We start from the raw sequence: 23,762 nt of genomic DNA on the forward strand, positions 1-23,762 counted from the left end.
TAATTTTTCGATTTAATTCAAAAAACTTATAAATCATCCTATTTCTACTTTATACTTGAATGCTTCATAGCAACTTTAAACAAAAAAATGTAATTAAAATTATATATTTATATCGCATTCCCTTTTTTTTTTATATTTATAAAGCGTTCTACATTTGTTTCTCTAAATATATGATATAGGTAATGTTAACAAAAAAAATATTAAAAAAAAATTTTTTAGGGAAAAACTTAAAGTTCTCGAAATTTAAATTTCTATGAAAAAACTAAAAATATTTTTGGAATATTAATTTCGGCATTTACTGAAAAAAAAAATTGTATATTTCTGATGTAAAATAATAAATTCTCAAAAAAAAAAAATTAATAGAAAAAGATAAATATTAATAGAATAACTTTTACATTTATAAATACTTCATTTTATTTATCTATGTTAATTGTTTTTGACAATTTTTATACTTTTTTCTAAATTCTCTTAAAATACCCTTTTTTTTTATTAAACATTGTAATGAAACTATTTTTTTAATTTATAAGTTTTCTTTTTTTTTATTGGTACCTTTTTGAATTCATTTGATGCAAAAATAGAATAAATATGTGAATTAAATGGTAATTTTATTCTCAATATGGTAATACAATTGACTATTATTATTGCTCATATCTGGTGAACTTGTAGAGTTGTCAGATTAAGGGTATATATTTACAGCGCATCTAAATATAGTACTATTTTGAATGCATTCCTTACTCTGTTTATACTGTAATTTGAAACCACTATATCTCCTTTTTAATTAAGGGGAATTTTTGATAGATATATGTGTTTTCATATCCATATTATATGATCAAGCCCTGTAACTATCTTTTGTTGTACATTTTTCTTGACCACAATATATGTTGTAACACTCTTGTAGAACACAGTTACCACAATTTGTTTCTATATAAAAATATTTATAGTAAAACTCAAATTCTTTTTTTTTTTTTTGAGTACATAATTTTTTAATATAGATCATAATATGCCATAATATTTCCTAAACTGTAAGAATTGCATAGTTTTTTCTTTTCATATGTATTTTAATTTGTTAATACAAATCCAGAATTTAATGTGCATTCATAGTGATTAGAGATTTTATCTATAGGTATCAATTTTTAACAATTGAATTAACTACAGCATCTGTTATAGAATATTTTACAAGTAGAATAATAAGTACAAACAAAAAATTTAAAGATATACTCATTTTCAGTGAGAAAAAAATAAATATTTTAATATAGTGAATTATAACTTCATTAATTTTTAAATATTTATAGTTTGGTATTACAATTCATAAAAAAAAGAGACAAAAGACAAATGAAAAAAAAAAAAAAAAAGAGTAAAAAAAAAAAAAAATGAAACAAAAAAGGAAAAAGAAAAATATACTTAAATAATTCTTTTTAGTGCCAGTTATATATTTGTATCATTTTATTATATATATTTTATGTAATAACATTTATTTATATTTTTCTTTTACAGTAAAAAATTATTGAACGCTGAAAAGATAAAATAAGTTTTATTCAGGTTAGTAAATATAATTATAAATTAATGATCTTGAAATTATTTTTTTTAATTAAATTGTATGTATTCAAATAATATAGAATAAAGCAATTAAGAAAATTATACTTAATGTATTGAAAACTGATAGGTTCCTATTAAAACTACCTGAGGATGAATCCTTATCATTACCATCAGCACCATCACCATCACCGCCACCACCACCACCACCACTGCTACTAGATCCGGATTCATCAATAGTACATGTATAAAATGGTCCCTCTTGTTTACATATATCACCTATTTGGCAATATAATGTACATTCAGTTGTCCCGTCTTTTGTGCATGCTCCATTATCTTCTGGATTTACGTCTTTGCCTATATTGCACGAACACATTGGTCTATCCGGATTATCTGGATTTTCTATGCACTTTCCATTTACACAATCAATATTTTTGCAAACAGCTGGAACACATGAATCACCTTGTTTAATATAACCTATCGAACACTGGCAAGTCAATTTGCTTTGGCCATTTCTAACTGGAGATTCTGTGCACACAGAATAATTATCACAAGGTCTATGTGTGCTATCTAAGTGGTCACATTTAAATATTGGTGAGCACATATCTTCATCTAAATTTACATATCCATTATTACACTTACACTCCTTATGATTACTCATTTGTATCTCATAACCATTTATACAGTTCCAATAAGAACAACCAACTTCAGTTAATATAACTGAAATTATAATAAAAAGGAAAAACAAAAAACTATAAGAAAATTTCATTTTTTTAAATAATGACAAATTAAAAATTTTGTTAAACAATCTATATAACATAAATGGAAATGAAATTAAAAATGAAGATAATAAGACAAAGAAATTAAAAAAAAAAAAAAAATAAATAAAATAAAATAAAATAAAATGAAATTAAAATATAAAGTACATAAAATACTTAAAATTTTTTATTAGGTAGCTTTTTTTTTTTTTTTTTCATATATTTAAAAGAGTTATTTTTGTTTGCGTGAATGTTCAGAAAGTATCAAAAAAAAAAAAAAAAAAATATGTCTTAATATTTATAAAAACAATTGTGAAACATTAAAATCCATTAATTTGTTCCTTTTATTTGGTATTGTATCTCTTTCAAACAATACAAAACTCTACTAAAGATGAAAATTATGAAAATATACTAAAAATACTGAAACATGACCTACTTCTATGATTATTTTTGCCATCGTTATTGCTGTCGTTACTGTTGCTTCAAATCAGTAGCTTTCTGTCAAATCATTATAATAATCATTTTTGACTGTACATTATGAACCCTGTAATATAATAATTATTTTTTATTTTCATTATTCGCACACTTTAATTAGGTATAATTATCTGGAAGAAAATTTTTATTAACACAATATGCACATTATGTATGTTTAATTTGTAGATATACATAACATTCGCCTTTATACAATATTACTACATTAGTTTAAGATATATTTTTTATTTTATGAAAAATATAATATTGCTGGTAAGGGTATTTATTATTATTAAAATTATTATCCTTAATATATATAGAAAAATCATCACAAAATTTATGAAATATCAGAACTTTTGTTTGCATAACTTTTTGTGCAATTACCATGTGAACTTGATATCCCTCAAGTACATTATTAAATTTCACTATCATAACTCATTAAGTGTCCATTTCCACAATTTAAACAGGGGGGAAAATGGCATTAATATATTTTATTTCAAGCATAATAAAAAAAAAAAGTGTAAAAAACAATTTTGTTTTTTGCAGAAAAAGAAAAAAATACTTATTTTAGTCAAATTACATTTTGTTTATTTTTTAAACGTTAAATTGATAATATTATCTCCTAAAAACAATTTATATATAAAAAAAAAAAGGACCAAAATAAAAGGAAAAGGAAAAATAATAAAAAGAAAATCTTAAAAATTTTTGTTGATACCTTTTTTCTCTATCAATAAATAATTATTTTATTTTTAGGTTTTATGTTCGCACTTTTTTTTTGTCATGTAGTATTTATTTTTAGGTATTTTAATAGTTTTTCATAATTTTTTTTTTTTTTGAAAACCTTTTTTTCCCATCAAGTAAAATTTACCATTAGATATACTTTTTTTTTATATTTTTTTGAAACTTTTTTTTATATAAAATCATAATTATTATTAGGTACTTCAGTAGTGTTTTGATGACTTTTTTCTTTTGGAAACTCTTTTTTCTATTTAATAATTTTTCTAGTGCATTTCAATAGTTTTTTCGTTATTTTATTTCTTTATAAATAAGAATTATTTTAATTCGTCTTATCTTAGTTTTCATTTTTTTTTTTTTTTTTGGGAAATTTTTTTTTTTATTAAACAATTATTTCATTGCATATTGAAAATTTTAATCATATAATATTTAAAATATATGTATATATATTCATAAATATTAAAAAAAAAAAAAAAAAGGCGTATTTGCAAATAATTAGCAAAAAAATATATCTTTATTATTTTTAATGTAAAAAACTATAAAGTGTTTTAACTTGATATATATTTTCTTTTTATTGAGTATTATATCAGATTCAGATGATATAAATATATATTAAGGATATGATGAAAATTATGCCTAAGTTTAAAATATTGAACAGTGAAAAAGAACAAACATTTTTTTCCTTATCAAGTGAAAAACCATCCTTGCAATCACACTTATAAATACCTTCTACATTTTTGCAAATTTCATTTTCTTTATCGCATTTTAATGTACATGAAGTTTCTCCTTTTTTTGTACACTTGTTTTCGTATCCTGGATCTGGAATATTGCCTATTTTACATGAGCAAATTGGAATTTTATTGTCTTGTTTTGGGTCTAGTATGCATTTTCCATTTTCACAATCAATGTCTACACATTCCTTTGGAATGCAATCGGATCCCTTCAATTCATATCCAGAATCACATGCACATTTAAATGCATTTGAGCCACCATCTTCTTTAGCACACTTAGAGAAATTGCCACAAGGCTTATTTAAAGAACCTTCTACACATGATTCTATTTGTTCACAGGTATCTTCAGATGTTAATGCAAATCCAGAATTGCATTTACATTCATAATGATCACTCATTTGAATTAAAAAACCATTTTTACAAGTTGTATCATTAGTAACACTTGTGTTAACGTATTTTATTACAAGAATAAAAAAGAAAAAAAACAAATTGTAAGACATATTCATTTTTGAAAAAGATTAACGCTATAAATCTTAATTAAATAAGTTATTTTAAGATCTATTTAGAAAATAAAATATGCGTATAAATTTTTACGAAAAAAAAGAATAAATGACAAAAGAAAAAAAATAATAAAAAGATAAACAAACAATAATTAAAGTAAAAAAGAACAATGTAAATGAAAAAAAAAATAAAATAAAATAGTCATTAAAAAAAAAAAGTAACAGAAAAATAAAAAAAAATAATTTAATTTCTAGTTAATCACAACTTTTCATGTTCAAAATTTTTATTTTTTTTTTTCTAATATATATTATCTTTTATACTCAAAATATCTCAAAAAAATATATATTTATGCCTAATAAAAACTAAGTACATACAATGCTTAAGTTATTTATAATGAAAAAAAAAAAAAAAAAAGTTAATTTTTTGTACGTACATCTTTTAGAATTTTTTCAACTTTTCTATTTCATAATATGTTTCTACCCATTAATAATTATTATAATATATTTGAAACATTTTATAATAATAATAATAATATAAAAAAAAAAATGGGAATATAAAATGCTCAAATATTTAGTGTAAAAAAAGGAAACAACTAAATGATCTATATATATATAATTTATAAATGAGCTATATTATTAATTTACAATTAAATGAACAAAAATAAGATACAGTATATGCATAAGGTCTAAATTTACGTTAAAAAAAATGGTCATGTATTAGAATATAAATATATATATGTATGAGTATTTTTTTTTTTTATTACACTGAAATATATATATATATATATATATATATATATATATATATATGAATCAAATATATGTTATATTTTTGTCTTTTGTATAATTAAAAATAATTTTGCGAATTTTTACATTATTAACATAATATAATCATATGCAGTTCTTTCTTTAAAAAATATTATTTTTATATATAATTGTCATAGTTCTTTCTACTTTGAACTTTAAAATATTTGTTTAAAATAAATGAATTTTCATTATTTGAAATTTTGCCAAGGTGATATTTTTAGATGAAAATAAATACACTACATATTATTCTTTTTTCCTTTTTTCTTCTATTTTTAATTAAATATACAACTAATAATTGATAAAAGTAATGAAAAATAAAATTAATGAGATAGTTTAATTAATTATGGTTATGACATGAGCATTTTATAGATATTATTATATTTAATTTTTTGTATTATTATTTGAATAAAATAAAGATTCTTAAATAATTTTAATGACCTATAATCTTTTATTTTTTTAAATATTTTCAAAATTTAAATTCATTTGGAGATAACTTTACATGTTTTAAGCATATTTACAACTTAAAAGTATGTAAATTATGATTATGATATATGAATAATTTCATTAATTTTGTTCTTTTGCCTCTTTTAATTTTTTTTATAATTTTTTTATTAAGATTTTGGTTAATTTATCGTAAAACAAAGTGTTGTGCTTATACTCCTGTATAAAATTCTCTTTCTTTCACTCTAGTGAGAGACATATTTAATATTTAAAAGTTATTTTTTTATAAAAAAACTTGATTTTTTGTTTTCAATATGAAGGATAAAAATAGATAATTTGAGAAAAGCTTATTTGTATTAATTAATAAATACTTAAATTTCTATTATACCTAAATTTATAAAATAAAAAAATAAAATACAACTACATTATTTTATTTTATTATTTCTTTTATTAGCTTTTTATTTTGTTTTACATTTAGACAAAAATGAGTACTAAAATTTGCATGTAGCTATAAAATGAAAAATTTTAGGGTATATTTCTTTTTTCATTTTTTTTTTTTTTGTAAAACAAAAAAAAATTTAATATTTTACAGCTTTTAATTCAAATAAGAAAGTAACATAAATGATATATATATTAATATATCTTTCTTTTTTATCATATACAGTTTATTGTTAATAATTTTCTTTTATTTCATTTTTTAAATATATATAGAACTTTAATTTCTAAATATATAAGAATGTTTTATTTAAAATATAGATATTTTTAAGAATTATTGATATTAAAAATTGAAAGTAAAGGAGTTTTAACTAAAATTTTTTTTTGAAATATTATTAATATTTCTTTTGTTCACAATTTTATTATTAGCTATAATGGGCTATATATTCATAATATTACATATTTTAGGTTTCATGATATTGTACTATTATACTTATTGCCTTTATTTTTTTTTATTTAGATATTTATATATTATTATTTTTTTAAAAAAGACATTATATTCTACTTCATTATATAACTAATAAAATTCACATCATTTTATTATTATCTTTTATATATATATATACATACATTTATTGATTATATATGTTTAATACTATATATAGATTAGTGCTTTTCTTTGATATAAAAGTATTGTTAAATGTTATATTTTAAAAAGGATTATTAAGAAATTGAGTATATATACTTATATATCTAATAATTATGCTTTGTTTAAAAAAAATTCACACTCCTTAATTAATTTGTTAGTATTAAATTTTTGTAAAATTAAAAATAAAAAAGGGGTTTCTTTCCAAATCACTTGTATTCTATTTATCTCATTTTCACAAGTTTCATCAATATGAATAATAGATTCATGTAATTTTTCTTTTAATTTATAATCTTGATTGAAATAAATTAATGTACTGTTAAAAAATGTATGCAAAGAATATAATGTAATGCTTTTAATTTTAAATTCATTTATAACTTTTCTTAACTTTTTAATTTTTTTAATACACTCCTTCATTTCCCCTAATGTTGTTTTTAATATTTCGTATACTTTTATAAACTCATATTTTAATTCTTTCTTAAGAATATTATCTAATGTCCCTTTTTCATTAATTCTTATATTTTGATTAAAGCTAGATAAAAAAAAAAAAAAAAGTTAAAAATTATTTTTAATAATATAGTTGTGTAAAAAGGAAAAATTCTTTTTACAATATGTAAAATTAAAATACTTTTTATTTAGGATGATGCTCATGAGCTCATTTATAGATATAGCAGTTTTATCATGTAAAGCAAAATATTTTTTTATGTAAATAATACTTTCTTTGACAATAACTTTTTCATTTTTCTTTACTTTATTCATTATATAAATTGTTTTATTATTTTATTTTATTTTTTTTTTTACTTAATAAAAAAGAATACGATGGATAAATTTTATATAATTTCTCTCATTTAACTACATAAATTTATGTATTTTATGAATTAAAACTTACATTTTATATTTAAAAAAAAAAAAAAAAGTACATATATATTTATTTATGTGTGAAATTTAAATTAAAAAAAAATTGTATAAAATTAAAATGAAGAATTGTTTAATGTGTATTTGTAAATATAAATAAACTAATAAAGTTAAAATTTTGTGTTATTTTATATTTTAATATAAGATTATTCTGTTATTTTATTTTGTTAGTAGATTTTAAGGTTTAATGTATGAAGTAGAATGTATTTTTATATTCTTATATGTTATTTTACATTTTTTTTTTTTAATTATAATACGTTATAAAATATTATAAAAAAAAAAGTTAATTTTAGATACTTTTTTTGTTCTAATGAAAAATTCATAATCACAAAAAAAAAAAAAAAAAAATTTAAATTCCCTAAATAATTTATATATTATTTTTACACTTTTTATTTTTTTTTCATTTATTTGAAATTTAAAATAATATTCTTGACAATAAATAATAGTAGGTATACAACAATTTTTTTTTAAAATTAATGTAGAAATATTAAATAGTTAAAAACATGTAATTCATATTATTTTAATTTAAAAATAGCGTTTATAATATCTTTGAGAATCCTATATTTTATGAATAAAAAAAAAAATTGGTTTTGGTTAAAATATAAGTTTGATAAATTTGTCTATGCTTTATATTACTCATATAAGCATTTACTAAAGAATATTAGAAAAATTTTTAATTTTTTCAAAAAATAATTAGAGTTTTATTTTTAGTCTATTTTTTAAAGAATAAAAGAGGATTTTCTTTTTTTGAAAAGTGTTAAAGAGTACCCCTATTTTTAGTCTATTTTTTAAAGAATAAAAAAGAATTTTATTTTTTTAAAAAGTATCAAAAAATAGCTCTATTTTTAGTCTAATTTTAAAGAATAAGAGAGAAAATTTTCTATTTGATATTAATATATGCAATTAATAAATTTTAAAGTATATTTATAATTTTTTTTTTAATTATTACTTTTTATTTAGAATTATTCAAAAATTTTATTAATAATTAAAAGTTTCAAAAAGGCGTTTTTCGATTGCAATGTTTGATGAAAAAAAAAAAAAAAAAATTGGCATATTTCTAATAGGACAACCAATTTTTTGATTAATTATTAAATGTATAGAATGTTATAAGAATATAAAATATTATTAGTATTAAAAATTTACATATTGTTTATTTATTATTTTTTTTTTTTATTAGTAAAAATTTAATTTTTATTTTAAATTATAATTTAAATAATATATATATATATATCGAAAGTTAATTCATATAAACTATATTTTTATTATATTATTTATTTTAAATGTTTTTAATTTTTTTATTTTGTAATTTATATATGTAGTAAATGCTGCTTACTTCAAGAAAAAAAAATATATATTTATATATTGGGTAGTTGGCATATGAATTTTTTTTTTTTTTCGTGCATACATATTATTATATAAGTATGAATATTTATTTATTTTATTTTGTTTAATTTTCTTTGTTATTTAAATATATATAAAATTTTTTTTTTTATTAAAATGTCTGGAGATACACACGCTTATCATGGAAATATTAAAGATGGGTTATTTCATGGGCATGGTGTTTTAATTTATTCAAAAAATGAAAAATATGAAGGAGATTTTGTATATGGAAAAAGAGAAGGAAAAGGAAAATTCACTTATGCTGATGGTGCAACTTATGAAGGGGAATGGCTAGATGATAAAATTCATGGAAAGGGAATAGCAAAATTTGTAAGCGGTAATATATATGAAGGAGAGTGGGAAAATGGGAAAATAAATGGATTTGGTATTTTAAGTTATAACAATGGTGATAAATATGAGGGAGAATGGATAGATGGGAAAATGCATGGTAGAGGAACATATATGTATGAAGATGGTGATGTATATGTAGGAGAATGGAAGAATGATAAAAGGCATGGAAAAGGATGTGTAAAATATAAGGGAAATGAAAACAAAATAGCAGAAACTTATGAAGGAGATTGGGTTGAAGGGAAAATGCAAGGAAAAGGAACATATACTTTTGCCGATGGAGGAGTATATGAAGGAGACTGGATAAATGGGAAAATGGAAGGAAAAGGAATATATAAATATTTAAATGGAAATATTTACGAAGGAGAATGGTCTAATGATATGAAAAATGGATATGGTGTGTTATCATACGTAAATGGGGAAAAGTATGAAGGATATTGGAAAAATGACAAAGTTCATGGAAAAGGTACTTTGACATATAGTAAAGGAGATAAATATATAGGAGAATGGAAATATGCTAAGAAATGTGGAGAAGGAGAATTAATTTATGCATCAGGTGATAGATTTAAAGGAGAATGGAAAAATGATCAAGCTAATGGATTTGGTATACTTCTTTATGCAAATGGAAATAAATATGAAGGAGAATGGCTAGATGACCAGAGGCATGGATATGGTACATTTTCTTGCAAAGAAGATGGATCCATTTATTCCGGTTATTATGCATTCAACAGAAGAGAAGGAAAAGGAACATTGACATTTGTTAATGGGAATATTCTTGAAGGAATATGGAATTTGGGAGTTTTAAAAAAAGTAACCAATTTCACATTAAGTCCATCTTCTCCATGGAATGACTCAGATTTATGAATTAAAAAAAAAATATATACACAAATACAATATATATATATATATATAGAGAGAGAGAGAGAGAGAGAGAAATGAAAATATTAATAAATATGTTACATATAAAAGTGAAAATATATGTATAAAGAAAAATATTGAATTTATAAGGTATGATTATAATTTCATAAAAATGCTTATAAAAATCTTATTTGGTGGTAGTTCATAAAGAATATATTAAAATTTTTAATAAAAATATACACAGAAGATAAATATTTCGTAAAATAATGTTTATTATACTATTTATTTTAAGAATACTTAGAAAAATTAAAGAAATTTTATAAAGTGCTTATAGAATATTTAATTTATAATAAATACTAAGGAATATATTATTTTCATTTTTTTTTAAATAATTATAAAGAAAGATGTAAATGAAATGAAAAGATAAAAATAAACAAATCTATCAGAACAAAATCAATACAGATGTGCATCTATTCATCTGATAAGTTTATCTTTTGAAAAAAATAATTTATATCAATTTTTTAATTATGTTTTTGACTATTATGTTTATCATATTTAATTTATATTTATACAACTTGTTTTTATTTAACTTTTTATTATATTTTTTAGCTTTAGTAGTTTTTTAATAATTTTTTTTTTTACTTTTTTCTGTTTTTGTCCTCTTATTTATTGAACTTTTGGTTTTTCAGATTGTATATTTTTGCTTTTTTACTTTTTCATTTTTTTTTTTTATAAAATTTTTTTTTTTTTTTGACTTTTAATTATGAACATTTTATTTGAAACCAAAAAATTTATGTTCATACTTCCCTTTTTAAGTAAAAAAAAAATAATAAAAAATTATAATAATAATAAAAATTATATTATGGAATGTTTTTAAATACATATTCACTAATAATAAAACTAAGAGAATTAATCTTACAGGAAATCAAAAAAAATTTTTTTTTTTATGCTATATTACACAATTTTTGACAATGAATATCCTAACTAAAAATGACACTTCAACGAATAATAAAGAGAAAAGAATTAGTGTTGAAATAATTTTAGAAAGTATATTTGATGAATTAATATATGATTTTAAAAAAAAATTCATAGAAAAAATGACTGTACTAATTAATGAAATAGAAAATGATGGATTAATAATGAAAATCGATGAAAATAAAAATGACAATATTATTCAAGAACATGAGAAAAATAAAAAAGAATGCAAACTATATAATGAAAGTATTTTGGGTGTATACTTAAAAAGCTTTACAGATATCAATAAAAAGAGCTTATTAAAAAAATTGCAAAAAGAAAAAAATGAAGATACTGACAAAATATATAAAAAAATCAATTATAAAAGTGATCCTAACGAAAAAATAAAATTTTTCAATTCATCAAAAAGTGAAAGTTCAAACGTTAGTACTCAAAAAAAGAAAATTAAAAATAATGGCTCTTGTAACATAAGAAATGAATTAATTAGTAAACTAAATAATGAAATAAATAATGAATTAGAAAAAAGTATAGAAGACTTACATTATTCATCATCTAATTCTAATGATAAGTACGCATATAAAAATATTAGTATTAATGAAAGTATAATTGAACTTATGAATTCAAATAATATCAGGAATTTAAATATGTTAGGTTCCTCAAATAATAAAAAAGAGAATAAATATTGTACTAATATAAATAATAACTATAATGATAAAAATATTATTTCAACAAGGTTTTTTAGCAAAAATAGAAAATGTTTTGATTATCATAAATATGGGATAAATTCAAATTACCATAAAGCATCTAATGATAAAATAATAAAAAATAACGAAAAAGGTTTGGATAATAACAATGAGGATGAACAAATTAAGAAGTTAAAAAGAAATTATAATTCCAAATCTTTAACTAGCGAAAACAATAAAATAAATATAAAGAAAAAATGTGAAACTTTTGATAAAATATGTGAGAACAAAACTGAAAACAGTAATTCAAAAATGTTCTTATATAAATTAGAAAATTATAACTTGAAAGATTGTTTAGAAGATGAACTAAAAGAAAAAAAAAAATTGAACAACTGCAGACAGAATGAATTAGTTTCAAGCAAGAGTGGTGTGAAAAACAAAAAAATAAATGAATCAAAAAAATACAAGCATTTATTTTTTGAAGTTATTAGAGGGAAAAGGAGGAAACATTTAGAAGGATTTGAGTGTAAAGACTGTAAATTATTTTATAATGAACTATATTCAGAAAATTCTGAATCAGAAAATTTTAAAAAAAATAAAAAAACGGATGAACATATACAAAATATAGGGGAAAAAATGAAAATGGTAGTAAACGATGATTCTCTTAATGAAATTGTAATCAAAAATAATGATAAAAATAAAGAATATGAAGAAGAAATTTATAATGATTCTACAAATGATGATGTAAAAAAAAATATTCAAAATAATAATATATTAAATAGAAAACATATTAACAGTATTCTCTACGAGAACGATCAGACAAAATATAATTACGAGTCTAATATTAGTTTTGATAATTATAAATATACTAACAATTATTCTCTTGATATAAATAAAAATTATAATTTAATAAACGAAGGAATCAAAGAAGAAAGTAATGAAAAAGAAAAAGAAAAAAAAAAAATTATTCAATCCTTTTCACGTCATAGATATCATAGTAGGATTAATGATTCACCAAAAAATTTTTGGAATTTTGATTTTTTTAAATAAAGATGATATTTAAATTATTTCATTTGTACTTATACAAAAACAGTTCTATCTTTCTTTTCCTCTACCTTTCTTTTCTTTTTTTTTTGTTATTTGTATACATATATATTAATATATTTTATTTTGTTTACATTTTTAATTTTTTTTTTTATGATTTATAAATTTTTCGTTTTATTTTATCTATATATTAGTAAGTTTAATAACCGTCTAAATGTATAATTTAAATAAAAAAGTATATTCTTTTCTTTTTTCTTTTTTTGTATTTTATAGTGTTAGAATTTATATTTTTCCTTACATTTAATTTATTTTTTGTTACTGAAGCTTTTTATTGAACTATTTATTACACACATTTAATTCACATGATATTAAAAAAAAAAAATAAATAAAAATAAAATAAAATAAATTGCATAAAAAACTGATGAATCTAATATTCCATTTACATTAAAATATGCAACATAAATATTTTCTTTTTTATTGAAATAATAAATATAATTATTTAAAAGATATGACCTATGTACACAAAAAATATTTTTATTTCTTTAATAGTGTTTTGCCTAATATAGTAAATTATAAGGAAAAAAATAAAATAAAATAAAATTTAACACATTTTTAAGATATATAAAGAAAAATCTTTTAATAGTCTTTTAGAACTACATAATTAACTAGAATAATTTTTCATATTTATTTTTTTTTTTTTAAGAAAAAAATAATTTTCATTTAATTTGCTTATAAAAATTATATAATTTTTATGTATCATTTATTTCAAGAAAAGAAAAAAAAATACTTTAAATGATACTATATTAAAATTATTTGTACTTTTTAATTAGTTTTTCTTATTTTTAAAGTTTTACAAAAAGTTTTTTTTTTTTAACATTTTATATACTAGATGTGTATATAAATATTATAAAAAAAAAAGTTTCAGATTAAGTGTAACTTATCAAATAAATAATTTTAATTCATATATATTTTTTATCTTTTTCATTTTATCCTTTTTTTTTTTCATTTAAATGTTTAATTTCTTTTTTTCTTTTTTTCATTTTTAAATCTGTAAATGTGTAAATCATACACATTCAGATTCACAAATTATGTTTATATATAAAAAAAAGAAGCAAATAGCTAGAGAATTTTATTTTTTTAAATTTGGTATTATTACTATAAATGAAATTTTTTAATTAATTTATAAAAATATGAAAAAACAAAAGAGAAATAATCATCAAAAGAGGAAAAAAAATAAGGAAAAAAAGAATAAAGTATAAAAAAAATAAAATAAATAATATATATATATATATGCATATGTTTATGTATATAAGTTTTATAATTTCTTTGTTCTATAGAATTATGAAGACAATGAAAGATCTGAAGGGGAAATAATATATTCATTGGTTAAAAAAAAAAAAAAAATACATATCAAAATGAAAAAGACATTTTTATAATTTTCTAAAGTTTAATATACATAAAATGTGCATAATATTTATTGTTTTTTGTAATTTATATTTTTATAAAAAAAAACATTCTTTTTTATATTTAGATAAACGATTATTATGATAACAATTTTAAAAAAAATTTTTATATAAAAAGTATAAGAACAGATGGTAATTGTTTATTCAGAGCAGTTTCTGATCAGTTGTATAATCATGAAGATAATTATAAAGAAATAAGAAAAAAAGTAGTAAGTGATATAACTTTTATTTTTTAAATAAACATTTTTTTATTGGAATTGATATAATTAATATAATTTATTTAAATGACTCATTAAAAAAAAAAAAAAATATTACCTTTTTTATAGGTAGATCATTTATCTAAAAAGGAAGAAGAATATAAAAATTTCGTTGAATATGATGAAAGTTATAAATCTTATATTGAAAGGTAAATTACAGTAAAATCAAAAAAGAATATGTCAAATAGTTTGTATATATATTTTTATTTAATATTTACCTATTTATTTAATTATTTTTCTTTTTCTTTTAAGAATAAGTCTAGATGGAACCTGGGGAGGACAATTAGAACTTCAAGCAATAGGGGAAATTTATAATGTGAAAGAAAAAAAAATAACAATAAAATAAAATTAAAAATTTCTTATATATTAATCATTATAATAATTAGTTCTAATTTTTTTTTTTATTTTTTCTTTTATCTTTAATATATCCTGCACTTTTTTTATTCGTAATATATAATATTTAAAAATAATATAGAAAACTATTGTTACTTATTTTAAAATGTGTATAGGTTAATATTTTAATTTACCAAGAAAATGGATGTATACTCGAAATAAAAAATCACAGTGATGAAAAAAAATGTATTCAATTACATTATGCTTCCAGTGTAAGATATATCATATATATATATATGATATTTTATAATTATATATATATTATTTTTATTATAATATTTTATAGGAGCATTACAACAGTGTCAGATTCAAAAATAAAGCACTAGACAATGAATTAAAAACTATTTCATATTTAAGAGAAATAGTAATTACAAAAAAAAAAAAAAAAATGAATAAGCAAAAATAATATATATATGTATGCATATGTGTGTATGTATATTATTTATAATGAGCATATAAAATTATTAGTAAATGTTTAATAAATAATAATAAAATGAGTTTATATAAACTAAATAAATTTTATGATAAATATTTTGCTATTATTATATATGAGGTAGATATATATTCATGCTTATAATTATCCTTTTGTTTGTATGTATTTAATTTTATTATTTTAAAAGATAACATAATAATAATAATAATAATAATAATATATATAGCTTAATAACAAGGATGAAAACGATTCAACAAAAACATTTTATGAAACAACAGAAAATGAATTAACAGATTCATATGAAAGTCACAACTCCACTAATGTTAGATGTGAAAAGAAAAAAAATTATTTAATTGAAGAAAAATCTTCTTTTATATGTCCATTGAATAATGATGAAATATCGGACTGTCTTATAAATTCAAAAAGTTCTAATAATATTGGGTTCTTAAGTGATGATGAAAATACATTGAACTCTATTGATATATTGCAAGGTATTTATAATGGAGTTAAAAATAAAAATACAAGAAGTAGGAGCATGCCAAATATAAATGAAAACTTTTTATATTTTTTTTCAAAAAATAGATCAAGTGAAAATATGGAAAGTGATAGCACAATTGATAATTTAAATGAAAAAAAAGTTGTAGAAAAAAAAAAAAAAAAGAATAAAAAAAATAAAATAATTTTTATGAAGTTTACTTCTTTTAATGAAGATACAAATAATCTAAATAAATATTTTTATAATAACACTATTAATGAAAATAAAACTATTCATATATATTATAATAAATTATTCTATAAATGTTTATGTTTATCTAAAGGTATCAAAAATAATGATAGAAAATATCTATCCTTTAATAATAATAATATATATAAAGAAAATGGTATAATCAAAAAGGGGGATATATTCAATTGTGATTTAGAAAATAAATATAATGAAATGAATAAAAAAGAAAACCATAAAATTTTGAATATTTTTAATGAAAAAATAAAAGAAAACAAAAACAGATTAAATAAAAATATAAATAATATTATTTCTAATTTGCAATTCAATAAAGCATCTGATTATAAAAATAATGAGGTAAGTTACAACTTAAATTCTAAAAGTATACCAAATTCAAATAAAATATTTAAGAAAAAAGAAGAAATTTTTTCATCTTCATCATTAAGGGGTGTAATGGATTGTAATTTTCACTTAAGTAATTTAGTTAACGAAACTATTTTTGAAGGTGAAGCAAAATTAAGTGAAATTCCACTAAATAATTTTCTCAAAATAAACGAGAAATCAACTAATAACAAAAATAAAGAAATAGACAAATTTAATAAGAATTTTACAAACAGCATTGATTTAATAATTGATGATTATGTTATATGTATAGATAGTGATTTATTTTATTCTTGCATAAGTAATAAATATATTAAGAAGAATAATAGAGAACAAAGTATTTCTTTTTTAAATAAACACAATATAGATAATAATATGAGTAATTCTAGTAAATCGATTACAGACGTTAATTCTTCTACAAGTTTCAATAATGAAATGGTTAAAGCAATTAATAATAATAATAAAAAAAAATTGGATAATGATTTTTTGAATATAAATAAACAAGATTTAATATTGAAAAGAAAATATAACGATAAAAAATTTGTTAATTTGTTTTCAAAAGATCTCTATTCAAAAGGTCTTTTTTACTTTTTAAATGCTGATTTGATATTAAACGAAAACAAAATAAAATATATAACTCAATGCTTTTATTATAATAAAGAAATTAATATATTTAAAAATAATTTTAAAAAAAATGATTTTTATTTTTGTGATAGTTTAATGTTTTATTTTAACTTAAACCATGAAAAATTAAAAAAGAAAATAAAATATTCTAAGGAGTCTTATGAAGAATTTATAGTTAAGGAAAAACATAAATATAATAAAATTTTAAAAGGAAATAAAACATCTTGTTCTAACAGAGAAAAAGAAAAAAAAATGCAAATTATTTCTATTTAATTTTTTTTTTTATTAAAAATATTAATAAATAATTCATATATTAATTTAATTTGTAATATAAGTTCATTTTATTTATTATAATTTGGTAATGAAAATAAAAGCAATTTTATTAAAAACTTTTTAAGAAAAAAAAAAAAATTCTTTAAAAATATACCTTGAAATATATGAAGGGCTTATATGTTGAATTATTTTTATATTTATCTTATTATTTTTTTTTATTTTTAAGAAAAAAAGTAAACTAGTTAAAATGTTTATAATAAAAATTTTTAGTTGATGCATTTTTGCATATTTATTTGTAGTATAATAAAAAATTGTATATATATTTTTTTATATATTTAATTTTTATTTTGTATTTTTATTTAATATTTTTTATTTTTATACGTCAAAATTTTTTCGGTTCATATATAAATAAACATTATTGTATAATGATTTTTTTTGAGTTTATTTTTTATATATATATTTAATTTTTAATTGGTAATTTGTGATTAATGTTTTTGATTCGTTAAAATATACTTATATTTATTATACTTGTATAAAAATATATATATATATATATAAATAAAAAATAAATAAGAAAATATGTAAATACTTACATATGATTTATAAAATATAAATTATTTTTATATATATATGTTTTCCATTAAAACATATAAACTTACATTTTTTTATAATTTAATGTTCTATTTTCTATTTTTTTTTTTTTTCAATATTGCACAATTAAATATCTACACACAGAAAAAAAAGGTTCAAAAGAAAGTTTTATTTTTCATTTTAACTAATTTTTTTTATTATTTTTTTTTTTTTTATTATAAATTTTGATAATTTAATTTATCCTTAAATGCTATAGAAATAGAAAAATATGTATATAATTAATTTAATTTAATATATACTCTTATAGAAAATATATATATATTTTTTTTTAATATTCATTTAGATACACCTACAAATATTAAAAATACCTTATTCTAAAAAAAAAAAAATATATTTTTATAAAAATTCATAATAAAATAATAACATGTTTCTATTTTTATAGATTTATTTATTTTTTTTTAATGTCTTAAGATATAAAAGCAAAATAAAATGGATAATATTGTTTAATGCAAAAAACTAAATTATCTTTGTGATATAATGAAATAAAACATTGTTAGAATTAAATGGCTATTATATGTTAATGTTAAATAAATATTTTTTTTTTGTAAACATATTTTTATAAAACCTATTTATATGAAACATGCATATATATTTTTATATTATTGCAAAAATATAATAAAACTTTCTTTTATAATTTTATAAAAGAAATATATATATATTATGAATATAAATATTTGTATGTTAAATTTTTATTATAATAAAAACAATGGATAAATCATATGATAAAAATTATGCAAAAGAAGTGATGAATCATTCTTTTCATAATTCAAAAAACACTTTAAGTAATTTTAAAAAAAATGAGGGTCATAAATTAGTCAAGGAAAAATCATATGAAGAAAATATTAACCAATCTAATAAAAAAGAACATTATTCACCTAATTTTAATGAGAGAAAAAATACAAAAACTAAGCAAGTAAGCAATTTAAATTATATTGATAATAGCGTAAACAAAAATATTGCATTTAATGAAAATAATTTTATGTTAAAACCAAATAATGCTGATGAAAATATAAGTTTTCTAGAACCTGGTTTAAACATTAATTCTAATGAAATTTATGAGAACATAGATAATAAAAAATATATAAACAAACAATTTATTAATAAAAATTTTCTAAATACAAATGAACTTGAAGATAAAATGAATATTAAAAGTAATGACTTATTTATTAAAAAAAAAAGTATGATAAAAGAAAATTATGATATAAAAATTAATCAATACGTAGATGATAATCAAAATAATAACAATATAAATGAAAGTTATAATTTTAAATTAAACAATTATAACATAACTAAAAATGACAAAGATGAAAATAATACAAGTAAGAATTCTAACATGAATATGCAAAATTATGATATTTATAGTTATAAAAAAAATGAACATGATTTAGAAAAAAAAAACATACCTAATTCATATGAGAAAAATTTTAAAACTTTTGATAAAAATATAAATAGTGAAAACAGTTCATTAAATGATGTTATTAATAAATATTTAATGAATATTGATAATAAAGAAAATAAATTTGAAAACAATACTAGTTATATTTTTTATACTAGTAATGATAATAATTTGATGAATAACAATAGCAACAATATGAGTGTAAACAATATAAATAATAATATTAATGAAACAATTGATAGAAGTAGCAATATTTTAAATAATATTACAAATAGTGTAAATAATATCAGTACCAATCTAAATGATGCTAATAATATGAATAATTTTTTAATTAATAATAATAATTTTAATGAATGGAATGATATGAATAATAATTTCTGTAATTTCACAGAAGAAAGTAATTTAATTTTTAATAATGACATTAATTTAAACACTGAAAAGGAAAAAAATATATATTCTTCAAGTAATATAGATAATACAAATAATTATATAAATTATATGAATATGTTAAATTCTTCAGATCAAAATTATAAGGATAATTATTCTTTTTTAAATAATAATTTTAATAAAGAAATCAAATTTTCAGAAAATGAGGATTTTATTCTTTATAATACTATGTATAATGAAACTCATAATAAATTGGATAATTTTTATATGAATAATAGTTTTTTTGGTGTAAAAAATAAAAATAATATAATACAAGATAAGAATCATAATTTTAATCAAATGAGAGAAAATGTAAATGATCAAATAAAAATTTTACATACAGATAGTAAAAAGTATTTTTGTGAAAAAAATAATAATATATATATGAATAATTCTGAATCAAAAATACAAGATGAAAGTTATTTCCCAAAAAAAGAGGAAAATATTTTAGATAATAAAGAAAAAGATAATAAATACGATGATAGAAAAAATAATAAATATGATGATAAAAGATATAATAAATATGATGATAAAAAATATAATAAATATGATGATAAAAAATATAATAAATACGATGATAGAAAAAATAATAAATATGATGATAAAAAATATAATAAATATGATGATAAAAAATATAATAAATATGATGATAAAAAATATAATAAATATGATGATAAAAGATATAATAAATATGATGATAAAAAGCATAATAAATATGATGATAAAAAATATAATAAATACGATGATAGAAAAAATAATAAATATGATGATAAAAAAGATTATAGGCATAATGATAAAAGGGATCATAAATACGATGAAAAAGAAATTAAGAAGTATAACAAAAAATATGAATGCAACATATTTGATGATGAATGTTATTTTATTAAATGCAAAATTTACGGAAAAGAAAAAATTATAGTTCCTGACCCTTTAAATAATATGGAAGATTTAAAGTATTTTTTTATACTATATTTTGATATTCATATATATATCTATATCTATCCATTTATCTATCTATATATCTATTTGTCTATATATATTTGTTTTTTTTAGTACTGTATGTGATGATATTTTATTTAAAAATATATGTTTGAAAGGATATAACAAAATGACGACGGTTCAAAAATATTCGATTCCAATAATAAAAAAAAAAATAAATCTTATTGCTTCTTCTCAAACAGGAAGTGGGAAAACTTTTTCATTTTTATGCCCAATTATTTCTAATTTAAAAAAAGACGAACAAATTCTAAGACCTCATTTTCCAGGATCATATGCTTGCATATCTCCTTTATGCTTAGTTTTGTGTCCAACAAGAGAATTAGCTATTCAAATTTTTAACGAGGTAATTTATTTTCATTTGCAAAATTTTATATTTATCTCACGTCCTAAGATAAATTATTTATAACATTATGTATACTAATTAAAACAAAATACAACGATATATGATTTACGTTATTATAAAAAAATGTGATAACAAATATATTAATAAGAATAAAATAAAAAACAAATAAAATAAAGAAAATATATTTAAAAAAAAAAAAAAAAAAACTAATAATATGAAGAAAAAAAATAAAATTAAATGTGTAAATTATTAGGTAAATAGTTTAACAAAAAATTTATATTTAGTAAGTATGGTCTTTTATGGAGGGGAAACAATGAAAGAACAAGTAATATAAAAAAGAAATTTTGAAAAAGAATTACATTATTATGAAATTAACATGTTTTTTTACTGATAAGCATATCTTTTAACGTTTTTATCTTGATATATTTTGTATATATATATATATATATATATATATATATATATATATATATATATATATAATTTATGTGAATATACAACTTTTTTTAGATAGCACAAATAAATGAAAAACAGGCGGATATAATAATATCAACCCCAGGGAGGCTATTAGATTTATTAAATAATTGTAAAATAAGTCTTTCCTTTGTTAAATATTTGGTATTTGACGAAGCTGATGAAATGATATCCCTTGGATTCAAAAACCAAATGGATGAAATAATTTTTCAAAAAGATTTATGCCCAAACGATGCAAGGCAAACTATATGTTTTACTGCAACATTGTCAGATAAATTAAAAGATGTTATTCAAAATTTCATTGCTACTCCATATATTTATTTAAATATAAAACAAAAAAAGGAAGTTAAAAATTCAATTAAACAGGTAAAATTATTATATATACATAAAAATTTATTATAAAGAAGTAATTTTATAAATTTATATATTACTGAAAATTAATGCTAAATTTTTTTTTTTATTTTAGATTGTTAAATATGTACCTATGAAATCTAAATTAAATGAACTTCTTAGAGATATTAGGAATTTACAAGGACAAGCTATAATTTTTGTCGAGTTAAGAAATTCAATTAATCACGTTTTTAGTTTTTTAAAGTCAAAAGGTTTTGACGTAAATTATTTGCATGGAAGAATGAATCAAGTAAAAATAAATTTCTTTTAAATAAAAAATAGTTTTTTCATTTTTATATATCCAGTATATCAAGGTTTTTATGTTTGTATATTTTTGTTAATATAATAATTTTAAACATATTTTTATATGCATTATAAATATATAAAATTGTCTTTAATTTTTTAAAACATTTTTACATAAATTATTTAGGTTAAAAGACAGATGGTTTTTGAAAAATTTAGAGAAAAGTCCTTTCAAATATTAATAGCTACATCTATTGCTGCAAGAGGGTTAGATTTTCCTGATTTAGAATTAGTAATAAATTATGATTTACCTTCAGAATTTGATCAATATATGCACAGGATTGGGAGAACAGGAAGAATTGGGAAAAACGGGATAGCTATAAATTATTTTAATAGTTCAAATAAAAAAATTATTGATAAACTTATTGCACATCTAAAGAAATATGATCAAACTGTACCAAATTGGTTACTTAATTTTAATAAATGATATTGAAAAAAAATATAAATATTTTAATATATGAAAAAAAAAAGACTTCATTGAACAAAGAAAATATGAATTTTTGAACAATAATAAAAAAGATATAAACGAAAAAGGAAGTGTATATTCCATTTTTAATGTAGTATAAAAATTATTGGGTTATTAACGTATATATATTACTTTAAGAAAATATTTTTTTTTTTACATATATTTTAATTTAGATTTTTTTCGTTCCCTTTATTTTTACATCTCAAAATTTTTTCTTTTTAAAAAATAATTTAAAGATTTTATTTTTATTAGTTTTTCTTTGTTTTGTTTTGTTTTTATTTTATTTCATATTATTTTTATTCTGAATTCAGTATGCAGTTAATTTTATTTATATAATATTTAAAATAAAAATAAGTTTTTAAATAAATAAATAAATAAATATATAAATATAAATATATATATATAAATTAAAATAAAATATATCTTTTTTAATAATTTTATACAAACATTTTATTTTATTTTTTTTAATATTTTAATATTTTTCTTTATTGAATAAATTTCTTTTATAA

The 23,762-nt window shown here is 18.2% G+C and overlaps 7 protein-coding genes across 7 annotated transcripts; 4 read left to right on the forward strand and 3 right to left on the reverse strand.

Moving 5' to 3' along the window:
• Positions 1–1,603: 1,603 nt before the first annotated feature.
• Positions 1,604–2,302, reverse strand: P28 (28 kDa ookinete surface protein, putative; the record flags this gene model as incomplete). The annotated part of the gene is made up of 1 exon (XM_028675607.1): positions 1,604–2,302. One exon carries the CDS (start codon positions 2,300–2,302, stop codon positions 1,604–1,606), a length of 699 nt encoding a protein of 232 aa, XP_028532179.1.
• A 1,787-nt stretch (positions 2,303–4,089) lies between these two features.
• Positions 4,090–4,734, reverse strand: PRELSG_0614700 (25 kDa ookinete surface antigen precursor, putative; the record flags this gene model as incomplete). Its single annotated transcript, XM_028675608.1, has 1 exon — positions 4,090–4,734. The coding sequence occupies one exon, from the start codon at positions 4,732–4,734 to the stop codon at positions 4,090–4,092; it is 645 nt and encodes a 214-aa protein (XP_028532180.1).
• A 2,437-nt stretch (positions 4,735–7,171) lies between these two features.
• On the reverse strand, positions 7,172–7,816 carry PRELSG_0614800 (conserved Plasmodium protein, unknown function; the record flags this gene model as incomplete). Its single annotated transcript, XM_028675609.1, has 2 exons — positions 7,172–7,589; positions 7,686–7,816. 2 exons carry the CDS (start codon positions 7,814–7,816, stop codon positions 7,172–7,174), a joined length of 549 nt encoding a protein of 182 aa, XP_028532181.1.
• Positions 7,817–9,469: 1,653 nt separating this feature from the next.
• On the forward strand, positions 9,470–10,564 carry MORN1 (MORN repeat-containing protein 1, putative; the record flags this gene model as incomplete). Its single annotated transcript, XM_028675610.1, has 1 exon — positions 9,470–10,564. One exon carries the CDS (start codon positions 9,470–9,472, stop codon positions 10,562–10,564), a length of 1,095 nt encoding a protein of 364 aa, XP_028532182.1.
• A 965-nt stretch (positions 10,565–11,529) lies between these two features.
• Positions 11,530–13,266, forward strand: PRELSG_0615000 (conserved Plasmodium protein, unknown function; the record flags this gene model as incomplete). Its single annotated transcript, XM_028675611.1, has 1 exon — positions 11,530–13,266. One exon carries the CDS (start codon positions 11,530–11,532, stop codon positions 13,264–13,266), a length of 1,737 nt encoding a protein of 578 aa, XP_028532183.1.
• Positions 13,267–14,450: 1,184 nt separating this feature from the next.
• PRELSG_0615100 (OTU-like cysteine protease, putative) lies at positions 14,451–17,805 on the forward strand (the record flags this gene model as incomplete). Its single annotated transcript, XM_028675613.1, has 8 exons — positions 14,451–14,513; positions 14,598–14,645; positions 14,792–14,932; positions 15,050–15,129; positions 15,233–15,296; positions 15,490–15,585; positions 15,660–15,737; positions 16,033–17,805. The coding sequence occupies 8 exons, from the start codon at positions 14,451–14,453 to the stop codon at positions 17,803–17,805; spliced, it is 2,343 nt and encodes a 780-aa protein (XP_028532184.1).
• A 1,357-nt stretch (positions 17,806–19,162) lies between these two features.
• PRELSG_0615200 (DEAD/DEAH box helicase, putative) lies at positions 19,163–23,214 on the forward strand (the record flags this gene model as incomplete). Its single annotated transcript, XM_028675614.1, has 6 exons — positions 19,163–21,231; positions 21,332–21,620; positions 21,874–21,945; positions 22,131–22,460; positions 22,561–22,734; positions 22,915–23,214. 6 exons carry the CDS (start codon positions 19,163–19,165, stop codon positions 23,212–23,214), a joined length of 3,234 nt encoding a protein of 1,077 aa, XP_028532185.1.
• Positions 23,215–23,762: the final 548 nt, after the last annotated feature.

This window comes from Plasmodium relictum, assembly GCF_900005765.1.
Source record: "Plasmodium relictum strain SGS1 genome assembly, chromosome: 6".
Lineage (NCBI taxonomy): Eukaryota > Apicomplexa > Aconoidasida > Haemosporida > Plasmodiidae > Plasmodium > Plasmodium relictum.